This window comes from Suncus etruscus, chromosome 11 (genome assembly GCF_024139225.1).
Source record: "Suncus etruscus isolate mSunEtr1 chromosome 11, mSunEtr1.pri.cur, whole genome shotgun sequence".
NCBI classification, from domain to species: domain Eukaryota; kingdom Metazoa; phylum Chordata; class Mammalia; order Eulipotyphla; family Soricidae; genus Suncus; species Suncus etruscus.
Genome location: NC_064858.1, coordinates 106,049,343 through 106,070,683, shown reverse-complemented (window position 1 = coordinate 106,070,683; position 21,341 = coordinate 106,049,343). Strand labels below are relative to the sequence as shown.

Below are 21,341 nucleotides of genomic sequence, written 5' to 3'. Positions count from 1 at the left end.
CATTTTCTGCTATGGAAAAATTCTATTTTGTTCTTTTTTTTTTTTTTTTTTTTTTTTTTTGTGGTTTTTGGGTCACACCCGGCAGTGCTCAGGGGTTATTCCTGGCTCCATGCTCAGAAATTGCTCCTGGCAGGCACAGGGGACCATATGGGACGCTGGGATTCGAACCGATGACCTTCTGCATGAAAGGCAAACGCCTTACCTCCATGCTATCTCTCCAGCCCCTATTTTGTTCTTACTACTGTCCACACATATCAATTTAAAAGAAATTATTGAGAGCTGGATTAATAATAGAGGGGATAAAGCACTTGGTTTACCGTAAGACCACCTCAAGTGTGATCCCTGGCACCACAAATCCTCAAAGCACCCCAGGAGTGATCCTTTATTTTGGGGGGGGGGGCTTTTAGTTTTTGGGTCACACCCGACAGCGCTCAGGGGTTACTCCTGGCTCTCTGCTCAGAAATCGCTCCTGGCAGGCACGGGGGACCATATGAGATGGCCGGATTCGAACCACCGTTAGTCCTGGGACTGCTGCTTGCAAGGCAAATGCCCTTTCACTGTGCTATCTCTCTGGCCCCAGGAGTGATCCTTAAGCACAGAGCCAGGAGTAAGCCCTGAGCCCAATAGGTGTGGCCCAAGCCCTTCAACCCCAAGAAAACAAAGGAAATTATTCAAACTGAGATGACATGCTCTGAAACATTTTTCCCCCTGCAAAATGTGATCAGGATTACCTTTGACCACAAAGCTATAAATTTTCTTCAATTTAGTATAAGATGAAGGGCTGGAAAAATAGTAGAGTATTTGCCTTGCAAGTGGCCAACCCAAATTCAATGCCTTGAACCACATATGGTCCCCAGAGCTTGCCAGGAGCGATCCCTGCATGCAGAGCCATGAGTAACCTGAGCACCACTGGATATGGCCCCAAAAACTAAAAAAAAAAAAAAAAAAAAAGAAATAAAAGTAAAAAATAAATAAACAAATAAATTTTCAATATAAATTCTTCTTGTCTTTTTTCTTAAAATAAAACAACCTGAGAAAGTAACACTTTATCAATAGTCTCAGTGATCAGCTAAAGTCCAAATTTCTTCTCTAAAATAAAAGCGGCAGCAGGCCACTACGGCTCTTTCACAGTGAGCCACCATGGCAGCCAATGATTTTTATCACATATCCTTTATAACAAGGCAACGGTTTCCATGGAAACAGAGCAAATGTCCATTACTGCCGCCAAGGACTATGAGCACACCTAAACTGAGATTTATTAACTTTAGAAAGCAACTGCTTGTTCTTTTAGAAATGTTTTCAAGTTGAGCTATAGCTGCTGCTATGATTCTAGTTTTCTTGCATATATCTCTATGAATATTCTGCCATTGTGACTTAAAATGAGTCCAGAGACATAAGCAAGGGAATGAAAGGGGAGGTGGACATAAGGTTATTTAAGCTACATAATACCAGTGAATGATTTCATTTATGAGAGAACATCAAAAAACCCATAAAGCACCAAATTGCCAAGAAAATGCTCTTTCACTGGTATTGAAAAACATACAGGGCTGGAGAGACAGCATGGAGGTAAGGTGTTTGCCTTTCATGCAGAAGGACGGTGGTTCGAATCCCGGCATCCCATATGGTCCCCTGTGCCTGCCAGGAGCGATTTCTGAGCGTAGAGCCGGGAGTAACCCCTTAGCACAGCCGGGTGTGACCCAAAAACAAAACAAAAAAAAAAAAAAAAAAGAAAAGAAAAGAAAAGAAAAGAAAAACATACAAATTTATTTGGGGAAGTGATTAATTGGGGGGACAGTAGTTCATAATAAACAAAAAATAAATGGTCACTGACCTCTCTCAGCATATTGTTCTCTTTTTCCTTTTGCTCCAAAAGGCTTTCTAGATGGTGGACATGCATTTCTGCCTCTGCTAGTCGTCTTGTTCTCTCATGGTCTTCCTCAGTCGCCTTAGCAGAAAGTCCTTTGCTCTGCAACATCTCCAGAAGCTTCTTAATGGATTCATCCCGGGCATTGAGGGTTTGCTTCTGAGTTTCGATGCGCAGCTCCATTTCCTCCAGCGTCTTTCGGAGAAGGAACAGTTCTTTGGCTTGCCTCTCGTGCTCAGCATGGAGCCTCTGAAAGTTCTCCTCTGTCAGCTCTGCCACACAAGGTTCACCCGTCCTGCTGCTACTATCCTGCTGAAACAGTTGGTTCAAGTCCCGCTGGATCCGCAGTTCATCCTGGAGGGCCTGTATTGTCATTTGCATGTGCTAGAATAGAGACAAAAACAAAAAGCAAAAACCTTAAAACCGCTTTCTTCCTCCAATGCCAAAAACAGAGCAGATTGAAGAGAGCTAGAAAGTGGCTCTCGGGGCTTACAGAACTTCTTTATTTAGTAAAGTAGGATTCACTGTATTCTTTGACATTGTCTTTAAAAGTGACTGAGAGGGGGCCAGAGATAGAACAGCGGGAAAGGTGTTTGCCTTGCATGAGGCCAAACTGAGTTTTGATTCCCAGCACCATGGGGAGTGGTCTCTCACTCTCAGTGCACATCCAAGAGGAAATCCAGAACACCTACAGGGGTGGCCCAAAATCAAACTAAACCAAAAAAGTAATCGAGATCATTTTTAATGTCATTTAATATACGTTCAGTCGCAACAGGAAATTAAGTAATAAAGAGGACTAGAGAAATAGTGCAGGGGTTAAGGCACTTGTCTTGCAATGGGCTAACCTTAGTTCAATCCCTATTCTGATATATATCCCCCACTCCAAGTACTAACAGGGAACGAAAAAGATAATCTTACTTTGCATAAACTATGACAAAAATAGGGACTAAAATGACAGTACAGCGAGTAGAGCACCTGCCTTGCATGAAGCTGACCCAAGAGCATGGCCAAGAGGAACTCCTGAGCACCGCTGGGTGTGGCCCCAAAACAACAAAAACATTATGCCAAAAACTTTTCATGTTTTAATTATTTTAATCTTTTTCTTTTTTTTCTTTTTTTTTTTTTTTTGGTTTTTCGGGCCACACCCGTTTGATGCTCAGGGGTTACTTCTGGCTAAGTGCTCAGAAATTGCCCCTGGCTTGGGGGACCATATGGGGCGCTGGGGGATCAAACCCTTCCTTGGCTATGCAAGGCAGACACCTTACCTCTAGTGCCACCTCACTAGCCATTTTAATCTTAAGGATTGTTTTAATGTTAAATGATATGTCAGTAACTAGCCCAATCTCATACTATCACTGATAGAGTAGGTATTCAAATCCAAGCAATTCTCCTACTCCAGAAGCCACCACAATCCCAAAAGTATGAATATAATTCAAGGCTTAAAACAAAACCCAAAAAGTATTTTACACAGAGGAATATAAATAGGTGATTAAAGACATAATATGAAATAGTAAATTCAGGTAACTACTAAAGCATTTGAGAAGGGAAAACCTCAGCATATACCCAAAATGTAAAAGGATGTAAGTAATTACCATTGCCTATGGCTAGGGTAGCTTTTATATTTTGTTCTTTGTACTTTTGGTAACTGCACATGGAATCTCTCTTCTTTTTCTACTTTCTCTGTTTCTCTCTCTCATCTCTCTTCTTTTCTTCTTTCTCTCACTGTCTCTGTCTCTCTCTGTGTCTCTCTCTCTGTCTCTCTCTTGTACACGAGCAATAAGGGGCCAGAGAGATAGGGAGTTTGCCTTGCATGCAGCTGGCCTGGGTTCAATCTCCCACATCCCATATGGTCCCCCAAGCACTGAGCTCCATCAGGAGTGGTTGCTGAGTTCTGATCCAGAAGCAACCTTTGAGAACTGCCAGGTGTAGAGGGGAAATAAAAGAAACAATAAGAAAGAAGTAGACTTCAACAACGCTCAGAGTACTGTGTACAGTTTGCTACTTTTACAAAATGGGAGGAACAAAAATATTTGCTATATAGTTTTAAGAAATATGTTTTTATAAAACTGCACAAGAATTAAGCAACATAGTCTATAGAGCTATAAGGAAAGAAAATCCTGGTTAGTTGGGAGACCAAAGCAATAATCCCAGTGGGCAGGGTGCTTGCCTTGCATGTTTCTGACTTAGGTTCAAATCTCCCATATGGTCCCCTAGGATCCATCAAGAGTAATTTCAGAGCCAAGTAGCCAGTGGGTGTGACCCAAAAACAAAACAAAACAAACGAAACAAAAAACCACGCAATTTACTATAAAATGGATGCGACAAATGCCAGATAATCTTACTCTGTAGCATACAGAAGAACAAAATACAGAAAACATAACAAGACAGTATCAAGTATTAACAATGACTGGCCCTGGGTTCTAGAACTACGATTACTAAATAAGGGGTGAAATGGAGATAACAGGAAGACACTCGTGGAGGACTTTTAGCACACTGAAGATAGTGAGGCAAGGAAGCACTCTACATCAAAACCATAAGCAATTCTTAAAACATTCTTGCAAACAAAGGACCTAAATTATATTTGTATAATAATAAAATGGAAAGAATAATAAAAATAAAGAGAAAACGTTAAAATTTTCAGACCAAAAAATATGGCTTTAACATAGGTAAAAACTAAGAACAAAATAAACCAACAAACTAAGAATAAACTAAAGAAGTCAAAAAGTGTACAAGAATTCACCAATATGAGATATTAACAGTGGTCATGTGTAGAGATGAAAATAAAAGCAGATTTCCAAAAACAGGGATGACCATGACAAATGACAAGTTATTGTCTCAAGGGTTAGGAGATTCAATCTGTCTTTAGAATACAGAGGAATTTAGGAAGGAAAGGCAGTGACAGCTACACAGTATGAATGGACTGGGCAGTGCCCGTGAAGGTCACTGGATTTTCATGAAATGAGTGGACTCATTTTCACTTATTTCACTCATTTTCACACCCGTGAAAAATGATGAAGACGGTAAATTTTGGTATACATTTTATCACTATTCTTAAAAACTGAGAGGGTGTTAGCCACAGAATTCCACAATATTAATTAATTATTCATCTACAACTACTAACAAATATTAATATTAATTAATATTCTTATTTTTCACTACTAGCTAGTGATTAATGACTTCATTTCTTTGTATGTTTCTTATGCTTTCTTGGAGTCAAACAGAATTGCTTAAATGAAGAGCATGGGCAGCTGTACGGTTGAGTATGTTACAAACAATGGAAGACCTTTTGCATCTTGGATATTTTGATGCCTTCCTTTCTTTTTCCAGGAATTTCTTTAAGTAACAAACTAAATTGAGTATTTATTTACTTACGTACTAGCACTAACACTTTGTATGGCTTTGTGACTCATCTGTTCTTGTTCTAGATATCTCTTTGTCCATTTTGTTGTGGGGCACTTGACACTTTTCTAATCCACTTTTAAGAGCTATTAAGAAAAATAACTTTTCATTGGGTGTTTATGTTACATTATGTTTCCTAAGCTTTTGTTTGACAATTTCTTTTGATTTCTTTTTAGAAAAAATTTTATTTTCAATTTAACTTATTTTCATATATAAATAACATTATATCATTCTGGCCCCTGAACCAGATATTTTTTGTTTGTTTGTTCTGAGGTCACACTAGTATTGGTCAGGGATTGTTCCTAGCTCTATACTAAGGACTCTCAAGAAATGGCCAAAGCGGTGGCGCAAATCTGCCTTGTGCGTGCTAGCCTAGGACGGACTTCGGTTTGATCCCCTGGTGTCCCATATGGTCCCCCAAGCCAGGAGCGATTTCTGAGCACATAGCCAGGAGTAACGCCTGAGTGTCACCAGATATGCCCCCCCCCCCAAAAAAAAAAAAGAAAAAGAAATGGCAGTGCTCTCAAGATGTTCAAACATATGTAGCATCAAGGATTCAAATCATATCTAGCAAGATAAAAGGTTGGTTAAAAAAACAAACTGTGGGCCACAGCAACAGCACAGCAGCAGGGCTTTTGCCTTATACGCGGCCAACAAGGGACCGACCCTGGTTCAATTCCCGGCATCCCATATGGTCCCCTGAGCCTGCCAGAAGAAATTTCTAAGTGCAGAGCCAGGAATAACCTCTGAGTGACACCAGATGTGGCCAAAACAACAACAAAAACTGTAAATAGAATATACGGTCAATTAAATGTTGTACTTATGAAATGATCTTACCCCAAGATAAGTTCTTTAGTCTTGAATTTTTCATGATCAAAAAAAACCCACGCAATATTATATATAGATCTATCTAGCTAATAACATTTTTGAACACAAAAAGATTCATTTTCTTCCTTCCATTCTATCAGTCCTTCAATTATTCACCTGGTGGCATTCATGTGAATTACTGACTCAGCACTCGGTAATCACTCCTGACACTCAGGGAACTATATGGAAAGACAAGGATTGAACCCGTGTCAGCCACATGCAAGACAAATGCCCTACCCACTGTACTCTCTGGCCCCGAATCCTTATTTTTCAAGTGCTTTCAAACAGTACCTTTTTAATCTCATGACTTCGCTACCTGCCACTAATAACATTTCAAATTTAAGATATTATATAAATAACATTTTCTTCACACTTCACTGCATTTATAACTAAAGGCTTTCCCTTGTTATTAAGTAGTTTCTAAGAACTTGGTTACATTGAGACCATCCAAGCACAGTGCTGTTGACTCAGAAGAAACTGCATCTATTTGTAGATATTCGGACAAAAATAGTTAAAGATACAAGGTCTATATAAAGCCATTATTCTATGTAAAGATACATGGAAAAGTCATTTGCCAAGTTCTTCTTCACTTTAATCAAATCAAAACTTCGGGAATAAAGAATCCTTGAGGAGGTACTTTAAGCAAGTCACTTGGTCTTCCAAGGTTTAAGGTTCACTTAAGAGTCACTTCCAAGGGATTCTTTCTAAACAGAATTTTTTCCTAAGCAGTGGCTGAATATAGTATTCATCCAATGACTCAAGAGTTAAATATCCACCAACTTCCACCCTTTGTTCCAAATCCAACAGTGATCCAAAAATTGTAACATTTAGGATTTCATTCAAACCAGTAAGTTTTGTTTTAATTACCTATCAGAATAAAACTGGGGGTAGGGTAGCCCTAAAAAATTCTGATATTCTGGATCCACACCCAGAAGTTCTAAGTTGGTTAGAACCTTTGTGCTTCAAAGGTTTATTTTATTTTGTTTTAATTAAAATTATTTTTGTATGTAATGAGCACGTACAAAACCTGTAGTTGTTCCCATGATAGTATGCTTCAGGGGCTTCGGAGAACCCCTGTATCTCGTAGGCCAAGAAAATTCCCTTTCTAATTTCCCCAATACTTACTGTGCCTATGCAAAAAAAAAAAAAAAAAAAAAAAAAAAGGCCCAAAACCTTGCCACACCAGCCCTCCTTTTTTGTTTTTCCTTGTGGTTATTATTTGGTGGTGGTTGTTTTTTGTTGCTGTTGTGCTTTTTTGTAGTTGCTGGTTTTGGAGTTTTGTTTGTTTGTTGCTATGTTTTTCTTTTTTCCCTTTCTTCTTTTAAATTGATATTTATAACCTCTGTCTAGATGGACTCCTCCCAGTCTTTTTCTTTTTTCTCTTTTTTTTCCAAACAGAAACATAACCTGAATCATCTTGTTCTGACTCATAAATTAGGGGGAGAGGGGGTTGGATGGTACCAAGACCAAACAGTTGTATGAACATTAAGTAGAGAGAAAAAATGATCAGACTTAAACACCAGACCCAAAGTCAATGACAACAGAATCGATACCCAATCTACACAACAAGCTATATACAGAGGAGATTAGTTAAACTAGCAGTCAGGGGGCAAAGGAGGGAGATATGGGATACACGCTGGGAACAGGAGTGGGAATGCCCCTGACTCATTGTCACTCTGTACCTTAAATACTACTGTGAAAAATTCATAATTCACTTTGGTCACAATAAAAATTATTTAAAAATATTATTTCTGGAGCCGAAGAGATAGCATGGAGATAAGGCATTTGCCTTGCATGCAGAAAGTCGGTGGTTTGAATCCCGGCATCCCATATGGTCCCCCCCAGCCTGCCAGGAGCAATTTCTGAGCATAGAGCCAGGAGTAACCCCTGTGAGCTGCTGGGTGTGACCCAAGAAAACAAACAAAAAAAATTATTTCTATATGTATTTTCCTAGGATCCAAATCCAAAACATTAAACATGCAAGACAAACACTGTTGCTGAGTTACAAGCTGGTCCTTTTGTTGTTGCTTTATTATTTTTAATTGATTTCAAATTAAAATTTCTTTTCTAATTTCACAACTTAAAACTCTAGTGAAGAGTTCATTTTTGTTCAGTAACAGTACCTCTACAAACGACATAAGCGAGTGTTATTCTGGTCAAGTACTTGTGCATTTCTGCATCAGACTCTACTTTCCAAACTGCCTTTTCGACATTGTTTTTAAAAGAACCCATTTTGTTGACGAAATAACTGCTTTCTTTCTGGCTGAAGTCAACAGCACCTTCAGAAGTCATTTCCTTTCACACCAATTCTTCTGACTCCAGTTCTCTTGTTCCTCACCATTAGCTGAGCTGTGCAAACGAAGCAAACTCTAGTCATACCCAACTAGAGCCTTGTTGACAGGAATATAGTCTGTGAAAAGTGTTGCTAGGCAATTTCATTGTTGTTCAGACATCAAAAAAGGTGATTACACAAAGACCCAGATGGTAGAGCCCATTATACACCTAGGCTATATTCTATAGTCTACTGGGACCTCTGCCATACAGGCAATCTCTCATGGTCCCAAATGCTGTTAAGCAACAGATGGCATTGACCCACCATCAGTGACTGTAAAATTGCTCAATTTTTTTCCTCAGATATTCTGTCAAAAGAACCCCAGGAGCAATTCAAAAGCACACAATTTGAAAACACAAAAGAAGGGAGCCGAAGTAATAGTACAGCAGTAGGGCATTTGCCTTGCACACGCCCGACCTAGACAGACCAAGTTCGATTCCCAACATCCCATATGGTCCCCCAAGCCTGCCAAGCATTATTTCTGAGTGCAGAGCTAGGAGTTACCCCAAGCACCGCTGGGAAACAGAACAACAACAAAAAAAAAATAGAAGAAGAAGAGAAAGAAAGGAGAAGGAGAAGGAGGAGGAGGAGGAGGAGGAAGAGGAGGAGGAGGAGAAGGAGAAGGAAGAGGAGGAGGAAGAGGAGGAGAAGAAGGAGGAGAAGGAGAAGGAGGAGAAGGAGAAGGAGGAGGAGGAGGAGGAGAAGGAGAAGGAGGAGGAGGAGAAGGAGAAGGAAGAGGAGGAGGAAGAGGAGGAGAAGAAGGAGGAGAAGGAGGAGGAGAAGGAGAAGGAGGAGGAGGAAGAGGAGGAGGAGGAGGAGAAGAAGGAGGAGAAGGAGAAGGAGGAGAAGGAGGAGGAGAAGGAGGAGAAGAAGGAGGAGAAGATGAAGGAGGAGGAAGAGGAGGAGGAGGCTGGGATGTCACTCAACTGGCAGATCATTTGCCTTGCATGTGTGAGGCCCTGAGTTTGCTCCAACCCACCACACAGGCTCAAGCACTACCCGGATTAATCCCCAATACCCTGGGATTTGACCCCCACAACAAAAGAAAAGAAAGATAAAATTAAGCCTTTTATTTTGAGCCCCCCCCCTCAAGTGCCCAGGCCCAGAAGTACAATTGTAATGTGTTTGTTGCCCATATTTACTGGTGCTAGGGTCATTAGAATCACCGTGGTGGTGGCCATAGGTCACCAAGCCACACTGGCAATTCTCCGGGGAACATGTGGTGATAGGGATCCAAGATCCAGAAATCAAACGAAAGGTCTTATGCATGCCTGGAACTATAACCCTGGCCCAAACTTGTCTTTTAAAAATACAATATGTTTTCTTATTTGCTTGCTGATGTGTCATTAAATTTCTTGCTAAATGCTAAAATTCTTGCTAAATTCTTGCTAAATGCTAATTTTTCAAAGATCTGAGTTGACACTAAGACTATAATTCTAAATTTGACAATAGAGATGAGGGACGGAAGGACCGGCTTACACTATGAAGCTCACTACAAAAAGTGGCAAGTGCAGTTAGAGAAATAACTACACTGACAACTTTGGTGACAATATTAATGAGAGAAGTACAATGCCTGTCTTGAATACAGGCAGGGAGGACGGAGGAGGGAAATGGGGGACATTGGTGATGGGAATGTTACACTGGTGGGGAGTGTTGTTTTTTATGACTGAAACCCAGAAAAAGAAGCTAACAACAACAACAAAAAAAAAAACAACAGGCGAATGTCTACACTGAAAAAATAAATAAAATTAAAATATGGCAAAAAATAAAAAGAATTGTGTCATATTTATAACTTTAACGGTTTCATTTCACTAAATTCATACCATCTTTATCTTGAAATGGGTTGAAAGACTGAGATGGGCTTGCTATTAAATTTTATTTGTTCACTCTAAAAAAAAAATTTGTAGTTAAAAAGGATATAACTCCACAGTACATTTTTTATTATGTCCTAAAAGAAAGAGACAGACAGTGTCTGGGACACAAAATCTGCTAAATTCTGTAAAATCCTTCTCCCATTTTAAGACATCTGTGTCTCAGAGACTAGAACACAAGTATTAGGACATCTGTGCCACAGAGTTTTAAGTTGAATGTCCCTGAGAAGTTCTAGCTGCACCCCAGAACAGTTGGTTGAAGACTGTTTAACAATAGGATATGAACTAATTATCAAAAGAGGGGCCAGAGCGATAGCACAAGCTATAAGCATGTTGCACTAGGCAGACCCAAGTTTGATTCCCAGTACCCCATATGGTCCCCTGAACCCTTCCTGAGTGATTCCTGAGCATGGAGCCAAGAGTAAGTCCTGTGCACTGCCAGGTATGTTCCCACCAAAAAATAAAATAAAATAAATGATCACAGAGACCAGACTCAATGATGATATGAAAAGTATAAGTACATAGTTAAAAAACAAAAATGTAATAGCATAACGAGTACTTATATTAAGAATAATACTCCTTTTATGCTATGACTTTTTATGCTATTGGATCCTAATATTTAAGAAAGCCTTTAAAAAGACAGTATCGGGGCCAGAGAGATAGCATGGAGGTAAAGCGTTTGCCCTGCATGTGGAAGGAAGATGATTCAAATCCCGGTATCCCATATGGTCCCCCAAACCTGCCAGGAGCGATTTCTGAGCATGGAACCAGGAGTGACCTCTGAGCACTGCCAGTGTGATTCAAAACCCAAAAAAATAAAAAAAAATAATAAAAAGACAATATCAAGGCTGGAGCAATAGTAAACCAAGTAGGGCCTTTGCCTTGTATACAACCAACCCAGGTTCAAACCAAGTTGGTACTGGGGGATCATTCTAGGTGGTGCTAAAGATTGAACCTGGACATCCATCATAAAAACATATCCACTAGCCCTTTGGGCCATCTCCTCATATGCCATTAAAACATCTGAAGTAAATTTATTAGCTTAGGAACAAAACTAACAAGATAAAACAGGAGATGGAGTGATAGCACAGCAGCAGGACATTTGCCTTGCATGTAGCCGACATGGGACAGACCCAAGTTTGATCCCCAGCATCCCATATGGTCCCCAAGGCTGCCAGGAGCAATTTCTAAATACAGAGCCAGGAATAAACCCGGAGTGCTGCTGAGGTAGTCCAAAAACAAAAAAACAACAAATATATATATATATATATATATAAACACTCAGGAGTCAGAAAAAAAATTTGTTAAGTTTGATGAGTTAATAAAGCCAAGTAAGCTCCCTTCCCTAAGCAATTTTAAATAAGCTGTTTCACTATAGGTTGCTATAAAAGGAAAAAATATGCACAGGTATTAGTAAGAGGGAAATGCTTTTAATATCTTAACATAATATTTAAAATTCAGTATGTTGGAAATCTTACTTTGATTTTATTAATAAAGCAAACTTTACAGATTGTGATAAAAGCATTCAGACACACTGAGGAAAGCTATAAGCAGTGACAGGGGTTGGTTTACACAGAGACTGACAAAATATGCTAAAGTTTTAAAGTTAAAGGCAATCAATTTTCTCAGTTATAAACTATAGGGCCAGAGTGACAGCACAGTGGTAGGGCATTTGCCTTGCAGGCAGCTGATCCAGGACCGACCTGAGTTAGATCCCCAGCATCCCATCTGGCCCCCTGACCTATTTCTGAATGCAAAGCCAGGGAATCAAGACCTGAGCACTACCGACTCTGGTCCAAACCACCCCACCCTGAAAGAAAAAAGAAAAAACAAGTAAGAACCCAAAAATATGGAATGAATCCTGTGGTGTTAAGATAGGAACGAACAGTAAAGGAACAGATAAAATAAGCAGGATAAGCTTGAATGGCCTCCAACTGGTCAATTCTGAGACAAACTAAGCAAAAATAATGATGGTTACATAAAAACTATGGGGGTGGGAGAACGGGAAGCCAAAAACCCATACCATTTTTATACTGTGATTTTAGGAGAAATATAGTTGGTTTTCCTCCCTACTTCAGAAATTAAACTAACACTCTTAAGGATTCTTTGAGAGAGGAGACCCATAAAGGTATCTTTTGGTGAGGAGATTATTCCTGGAAGTACCTAACCATGGAGGAGAACCAGAATGCGATGACGGAACTGGAGCTTTCCAGGGCCAGAGCAATAGCACAGCACCATGGGTAGAGCATTGCAAACAGCAGACCTGGGTTCGATCCCTGGCATCATATATGGTCCCCTGAGCCTGCCAGGAATCATTTCTGAGCACAGAGCCAGGAGTAACAACCATTGAGCACCACCAGGTGTGGCCCAAAATTTAAAAAAAAAAAGAAAAGAAACTTTCCTTCTCATCCACTGCCCATCTCACCATTCAGGAGAAAAGGGGGGGGGGGGGGCTGGAGTTATCTAAATCACCAATGATCAATGTCTTATTAATCAATCCTGCCTTTAAAACTAAAAATGTTACCCAAGATATCTTTGGTTTTATTGATAAAACAGTCAAGTTTGTGATAAAACAGAGATGTTAAGTAAGCAGAACAGAGTGACTGAGGAAGAGGCATCTTTGTGGCCCCTTCCGCACACCTCTGCCTACACATCTCTTTGATCTGGCTGGTCCTGAGTTATTTCTTCTTAATAATAAGCAAGTAACCTATAAAGTCAAATGTCTCAGTTCTATGAGTCGCTCTATTAAATTAGGCAGTTTCCTTCTCCCCCTCCCAAAAAGACGTCTTAGGAACCATTTTTCTAGATCAACTTTCTAACCAATTGATCTAAATACAGGTAACAACCTGGGTTGAACTGTGTGTGTGTTTGTGTGTGTGTCTGTGTGTGTGACATGTCTAAAGTGTGTGGAAGTGTGTAAAAGAGAGTGGATACAGAGGAGCAAGGAATCAGGAGCAGGCATGTCTTACAGGACTGAACTCTCACTTGAGTATGTGGGAAAACAGACATAGACACACAATGAAAACTGGATCTAGCAGCTTACTTTTTAAAGATCTAAGTAAACTGGATGAGGAACATTGATGTGAGAAAGAAAAGACTTGCTTGAGATGCTTAGAACAGGCCATCCCAAAGCAGGTCATTCGAGCATGTGGATTATTTCAAGAAAATCTAGATCCTGCAGGCTCACAAGAAACTTTGACCAGTCCTTGAATAATGGAAATTTGAAAAATGAAATGGATGAAATTGTGCAGAATCAGAGCTTCTATCAAAAATAAACTTCCTATCAGAGGAGCCACATATGGCAGGGCAAGATCTAATTACAGAGCATCTGGTCTTCAGAATATGAGTCACCCATTTCTTCTCATGTCAGTCCCCTTCCTCTCGCCTAGAAACTCCAGCCTCATTCCTAACTCCATTCCTAACTCACTAGAGAAACACAAATTTTGCCCCACATATTTAGGTGCATTTCCCTAAAATAATTCAATTTTACTTTTCCTTGAATTAATCTGATGTTAAACTGATTGTTAACCAACCTGAGTCAAACCCAAATCCTCATAAAATATTAGCTAATCGGGAAAAAAGCAACTGTGGACTGAAGAAGTCTGTCAGATCTGAACTTAAGTGATCAAAGTAAATGAGGAAGGGTATCCTAAAGAAACCCTGTGCCACTGGACACGCCTCAGTGACAAGAATGTCACATAATATTGGTGGTTTTATTTCTAATACTGAACAATCTAAATAAAACAGCAAGCATGAGGCAAGTTCAAACTGAAGTGTATAAGCAGTAAATCACTACTGGTCTTGGAATCTTTCAAAGTGGCAAGGTATGAAAGTTAATACAAGTCTGAATAATTGTCCCACATTTTAAAAAAAGGTAAGATACATACTCCATGAAACTAAAAAGTTAATCTTTTGTTTCAATAAAGGTCATTATTTAAACTACTGATAAAATGTGAATGGGTGTGAGGATGACACAATAATACTTTATTAATGTTAATGTCCTGGATTTGATTGGTTTGTTGTGGTTATGCAAAAAAAAAAAAAAAAGCTGGTGGACTTTTCTGTTTAAGATTTTTCTATTTGGGGGGCTGGAGAGATAGCATGGAAGTAGTGCGTTTGCTTTTCATGCGGAAGGACGGTGGTTCGAATCCCAGCATCCCATATGGTCCCCTGAGTCTGCCAGGAGTGATTTCTGAGCATAGAGCCAGGAGTAACCCCTGAGCACTGCAGGGTGTGACCCAAAAACTAAAAAAAAAAAAGATTTTTCTATTTGGGGCTGGAGAGAGGACAGTGGTAGGACGTTTGCTTTGCATGCAGAAGGACGGTGGTTCGAATCCTGCATCCCATATGGTTCCCGGAGCCTGAAAGGAGAGATTTCTGAGCTCACAGCCAGGAATAACCCCTAAGTGTCACAGGGTGTGGCCCAAAAACTAAAAAGAGAGAGAGATTGTTTCTATTTGTTTAATTTTAAGAAAGGGGGTAGGGCATTTGCCTTGCATATAGACAACCTAGTTTCAATCAGCAGTACCCCCCTATGGTGCCCCAGCCCCACCAGGAGTGATCCCTGAGGGAGGGAGGGAGGGAGGGAGGGAGGGAGGGAGGGAGGGAGGGAGGGAGGGAGGAAATTCAAAGTAATAAACACATTATGTAGTCGTAACCTTGATAGGTAATTGACCTTATAATACTAAAAAAGAACTTTACGGAAAATGCAAAAAGCTTTTATTGAACAGAGATACATAACATTTCAATTTTTTTCTAAAATAATCAGTTTGTTAAACAATGCTATTGTGATGAATAGCAAAAATGGTTCTAAAGTACATTTTCACTTTATTCAGTAAACCAAAAAAAAAAAAAAATCAGTCCTAAGTACAAATCAGTAGCTAGAGATACAGCAATTAGCAAGGAAAACAAGATCTCTTCCAGGAATTAATATCCTCGTGGAAGAAACAATCAACAAAGTGGCAGTATGTTATTTACTGATGATGATTAACTTTACTGAAGACACAAAATGAACATGGCAGACAAGAAGCAGTCTGCCCTACTTTTAAATAAGCTAGTTAAGAAAATTACCTTTGAAAAGACACAATTAAGCTGAGAACTGAGCAGCTGGCAAGAAAAGACAGAGGAAGAATAACCAGCAGCATTTACAACAGAACTCAGAATGACCAAACAAAAGGGGGTCAGGGGCCCGGAGAGATAGCACAGAGGCTTTTGCCTTGCAAGCAGCCAATCCAGAACCAAAGGTGGTAGGTTCGAATCCCGGTGTCCCATATAGTCCCCTGTGCCTGCCAGGAGCTACTTCTGAGCAGACAGCCAGGAGTATCCCCTGAGCACCGCCGGGTGTGGGTGGCCCCAAAAACCAAAAAAAAAAGGACCCTAGTGGGCTGGAGTGGTAAGTGGGTAGGACACTTACCATACATGCAACCAACCCACATTTGATTCTCAGCACCCCAGACAAGTCTCCTGAGACTGCCAGGAGTGAGCCCCAAGTACAGAGCCAGGAGGAAACCCTGAGTACAACTGGATGTGGCCCCCCAAAAAATACAAAAAAGAAATAAAACTTGTCCTTCAAATATATACACTATTAAAAGGATGCTGCTAAGCTCGTAAGCAAAAAAAAATTTTTTTTTAATTTACCTACTCAGAAATCATTCCCAACAGTGTCATCACCAAGTTCAGAGTTCACCTAAGTGTCAAAGTTAGCCAAAAATTAACCAGAAATCAATAAAAATCTCATTAGGAAATTTAAATGGAATCACCAATTCAAAAGAAACTCAATCAAAACTTACAGAACTTTTAGGCATAAGCACAACAAAATCAGTAAAAGTCATTACATGTTCTGATGAAGTACCAGTAAAAGTTTGTTTATTAAGACTGGAAAAATAACATGGGGATTAAGGTGCTTGAGCAGTATTCCATTCCAACAACCCTGATTCAAATCCCTGGCACTGCATATTGTGCCTAAGTACCTACAGGGGGATCACTCCTGAGCACAGAGCCAAGATTAGTCCCTGAGAAATACTGGGTGGAGGGAGGGAGGGGAGGGGAGAAGAAGGGAGGGGAGGAGAGAGGCAGGGAGGGGAGGGGACGGGGAAGGGAAAGCAGGAGAGAGGTCAGGAGAAAGGGAGGGAGTGAGGGAAGGAAAGGGAGGGAGGGGGGAGGGATGGAGGGGAGAAGGGAGGGAGGGAGGAAGGGAGGGAGGGAGGGCGGAAGGGAGGGAGGAGGGAGGAGGGAGGGCGGGAGGGAGGGGAGGGAGGGAGGGAGGGAGGATGGAAGGAAGGAAGGCACAGGAAGGAAGGAAGGAAGGCAGGAAGGACGGAATGAAGGAAGGAAGGAGGTAGGAAGGAAGGAAGGAAGGAACGGAAGGAAGGAAGGAAGGAAGAGAAAGAAGAAGAAGAAGAGAAAGAAAGAAAGAAAGAAAGTAAGCAAGAAAGAAAGAAAAGAAAGAAAGAAAGAAAGAAAGAAAGAAAGAAAGAAGAAAGAAAGAAAGAAAGAAAAAAGAAAGAAAGAAAGAAAGAAAGAAGAAGAAAAGAAAGGAGAGAGAGAGGGAAGGAGGAAGGAAGGAAGGAAGGAAGGAAGAAGAAAGAAAGAAAGAAAGAAAGAAGAAAGAAAGAAAGAAGAAAAGAAAGAAAGAAAGAAAGAAAGAAAGAAAGAAAGAAAGAAAGAAAGAAAGAAAGAAAGAAAGAAAGAAAGAAAGAAAGAAAGAAAGAAAGAGAGAGAGAGAAAGAAGGAAGGAAGGAAGAAAGGAAGGAAGAAAGGAAGGAAGGAAGGAAGGAAGAAAGAAAGAAAGAAGAAAGAAAGAAAGAAAGAAAAGAAAGAAAGAAAGAAAAGAAAGAAAGAAAGAAGAAAGAAAGAAAGAAAGAGAAAGAAAGAAGAAAAAGAAAGAAAGAAAGGAGGGAGGGAGAGAGGAAGGGAGGGAGGGGGGAGGGAGGGAGGGAGGGAGGGAGGGAGGGAGGGAGGGAGAGAGGGAGGGAGAGAGGGAGAGAGGGAGGGAGAGAGAGGGAGGAGGGGAGGGAGGGGAGGGAGGGAGGGAGGGAGGGAGGGAGGGAGGGGAGGGAGGGAGGGAGGGAGGGAGGGAGGGAAAGATTATATCTATCATTCAGAAACTCGGAAGCCAGTGACATTTTGGAACAAAACTATAATAAGATCTTTGAAATCAAATGTCAAGCTGACACTACCAGCTACGGCAATTACACTAAAATATAGAAACTAAAATGGAATGCAGACTAAATAGCAAATTCAAAGGATGCACATATTCTGTTTTGTTCTTTAGAGTTTTTATATTATGAATTTGCTTCTATAAGACCATGTTAAGCAGAGAACTCCCATTACAACAAAACCGTATTGGTTCACCGGCAATTTTTCCGAAGTGAAAGAAAAACAAAGGATAGAGGCAGAATTATAGCCTTCAACTTTCAGGAACAGAAAATGCCTTCACTAGGCTGTTGGAGAAACAGGACTCCTTTCAAGCCTATTTTAAGAAAATTAAAGACAGCACCTACAGCCAGGACTCCCTTCCTGCAGAATCACACCCTTAAGCTTTAGCTCTGTTCCAGGCACAGCAATACTCAGGCTCAGAGAGTTGCTTTCAACATGACAAGCCAACATTCCACCTCCTCTTTTCTTGTCTTGCTTGGTGTTGTGCTGCATCCACACCCAGCAGTACTCAATGAGCTACTACTCCTGGTTTGATGGTGTGGGGTCCCTTCCTGAAGTGGTGCTCAGGGTTTAATGTGATGCTGAGGATCCAATCTGGAACTCCCTTCTACACCCAATCCTTTCAACCATCTCCCAGGACCCTCTGCTCAGTTACTCTGAAAAGTTCTCAGTATCTGCTAAAGCAATCCCCAGTCACAATAACACACTTTCTAAAGGCTACAATTATCTCCAAAACTATCATTTGCAATTTTTGATACTGTTCTCATTTTAAAGGCATGTATGAGTAATCCCCACAGAGTCAAGGCCTCCATTTCACAAAATGGCTGCATTTTGCATTGGTGACTTTCCAAATTGGTAGGTTACAAAATCAGGTGAGGGGCCAGAAAGATAGCATGGAGGTAAGGTGTTTGCCTTTCATGCAGAAGGTCATTGGTTCTAATCCCAGCATCCCATATGGTCCCCCGAGCCTGCCAGGAGCGCTTTCTGAGCGTGGAGCCAGGAGTAACTAACCACTGAGTGCTGCTGGGTGTGACCCAAAAACAAAACAAAACAAAACAAAAAAATCAGGTGAAAATAGAATCAATTCATTGGTTGACACCCACTTTTTCAGTATGGCAAGATAGTTTTAAATATTGAATAATACTAATCCCAAGGTGAGAGAAATATTTTATCATATTTATGTATTTTTGTTTGTAGGTACAAGTACAATGAATAATAATTTAAAAGTGATTGGCTTATAACCGACTAAAACCACAGGTAAATTAAAATAATTCTATATATTAGATGTTGGGACCTGGGATGTATGACTCAGTGGCAGAGCACATGCTTCAGATGGTCAGGACATGGGTTTAATTCCTGGCATTGCACAAACAAATACTATCAAGTGGTTTAAAAAGAAAAGGCTTGGGGCCGGAGAGATAGCATGGAGGTAAGGCGTTTGCCTTTCATGCAGGAGGTCAGTGGTTCAAATCCCAGTATCCCATATGGTCCCCAGGCCTGCCAGGAGCAATTTCTGAGTGTGGAGCCAGGAATAACCCCTGAGCACTGTCGGGTGTGACCCAAAAACCACAGAAAGAAAGAAGGAAGGAAGGAAGGAAGGAAGGAAGGAAGGAAGGAAGGAAGGAAGGAAGGAAGGAAGGAAGGAAGGAAGGAAGGAAGGAAGGAAGGAAGGAAGGAAGGAAGGAAGGAAGGAAGGAAGGAAGGAAGGAAGGAAGGAAGGATGCCAGGAGCAATTTCTGAGCTTAGAGTCAGGAATAACCCCTGAGCACTGCCAAGTGTGACCCAAAAACCAAAAACCAAAAAAAAAAAAAAAAAAGGCTTTTAAGATAGCTTTTTAGAACTAGCTCTAGAAAGATGCGAGGAAAGTAAGAAGAAAGTATATGTTCAAGAGAAAACAGAGGCTTCTCCAGAATAAAAAGAAGCAAAAAAAATCAAGACAAACAGGCAAGATATGTATTCAAGGTAGAACACAGGCTTGAGGAGGAAGCCAAAAAAAATATTAACTATGAAATGTTGAGTATTTTTTATGTCGTTATTATTTTGCATTTGGAGCCACACCCAGATGTGCATGGGGTTTACTCCTGGCTTTGCATTCAGGAATTATGCCTGGGAGTAGAACCTGGGCATTATACGATGCCTCTGATATTCATATTATTATTTTATTCTTGTTTTCACTTCACAAGTAAACTATGGCAGAAGAGAAAACAATCTGCCCTAGGTCACTTGGATAAGAAGTGGACAACACCCAACAGACCACATGCTACATGCGATAACGACTCTGCTTCTGAAATCTTAATTAGGCCAGATATATACAATGGTAAAAGGCCACACAACTGACCCCAGATTCCATCCCCAGCACTGCAAGTGATCCCCCCAAGACCCCCCCACCGATGATTTCAGAAGTCAGAAGTAAGCCCTAAGAACGGTGGAGTGTGGCCAAAAAATCCAAAACAAAAACAAAAACTTTGATCATAAACACAGACCACATAAATTCTCCTAATATACTATGAATCTTCCCATTTCCGTAATTCTTAAAATCCTGGAATGTGAAAAATAAATTGCATACTTCAAGCTTTATTAACTTTTAAAAATAATATGCAAAGTTTATGGAAAATTCTTTTTTAATATAAAATCTTTATTTAAGCACCATGATTACAAGCATGATTATAGTTGGTTTTCCGTCATAAACATAATACCCCCCCCTTCACCAGTATTAGTTATCAAAACAGCATGGTATTGGAATAAAGACAGACTCTCAGATCAGTGGAACAGGCTTGAGTACTCAGAGAATGTTCCCCAAATATACCGTCACCTAATTTTTTATAAAGGTGCAGGAAATCCTAAATGGAACAGGGAAGGCCTCTTCAGTAAGTGGTGTTGGCACAACTGGCTAGCCACTTGTAAAAAGGCAAACTTAGACCTCCAGTTAACATCATGTACAAAGATCAAATCCAAATGGATTAAAGACCTTGATGTCAGGCCTGAAACTATAAGGTATATAGAACAACACATAGGTGAACATTCCATGATATTGAGACTAAAGACATCTTCAAGGAGGAAGCAGCACTCTCCAAACAAGTGGAAGTAGAGATAAACAGATGGGACCCTATTAAGCTGAAAAGCTTCTGCACCTCAAAAAAATAGTGCCTAGGATACAAAAGCCACCCACAAAATGGGAGAAACGATTCACCCAACTCCCATTAGATAAGGGGCTAATATCGAAAATATTCAAGATACTGACAGAATTTAACAAGGAAAAAACATAGAGCCCCGTCAGAGAAGAAATGAACAGACACTTTGTCAAAGAAGAAATACAAATGGCCAAAAGGCACATGAAAAAATGCTCCACATCACTAATCATCAGGAAGATGCAAATCAAAACAAATTTAAGAAAAATTCTTAAAAAGATGTTTAAATTAAAAATAATGTTCCATTCATATAAATAAGATGCACCTCAGAGAAGAGATATTTTTTACCAAAACCAGTCTGAGTCAAACTACTCTAGAATTCTTATCCTCAAGCAATTCATATTACTAAAACTACAGAGCTCATCTATTTCACAACACTATTTTAAAATCCTCAAGTGTGTATGTTTCTCTTTCTCTCCCTCTCGTTTTCTTGAAAGCTCCCTTCACAGCACTAGCATACTACTGAGCATTCATAACAGGAACTCAATAAATATTTATTGACAGACTGATTAAACAATGCATGTAAGGGTAGACTATGCAAAAACAAAGGTCATCTTGTGAAAGCAAATGCAGCTGGACCTCTTCTTTTCTCTCAGGAAACCACACCACATAACATTCCATCCAGATCATAAACTCCGAGCAAAGTGACACACTGCAAGGGA

General features: G+C 40.2%; 1 protein-coding gene across 4 annotated transcripts in view; it reads right to left on the bottom strand.

The window, feature by feature from the left end:
- ERC1 (ELKS/RAB6-interacting/CAST family member 1) overlaps positions 1-21,341 on the bottom strand; it is a 434,994-nt gene that overhangs the window by 380,374 nt on the left and 33,279 nt on the right. For all 4 annotated transcript variants that reach the window (XR_007500261.1, XR_007500262.1, XM_049783202.1 and 1 more), the window contains exon 2: positions 1,832-2,248. Coding sequence is in view for 2 of the 4 variants with exons in the window: in XM_049783202.1 (XP_049639159.1) it covers positions 1,832-2,248 (417 nt within the window). In the remaining 2 variants the exon portion in view is untranslated. The remainder of the gene's footprint in view (positions 1-1,831; positions 2,249-21,341) is intronic.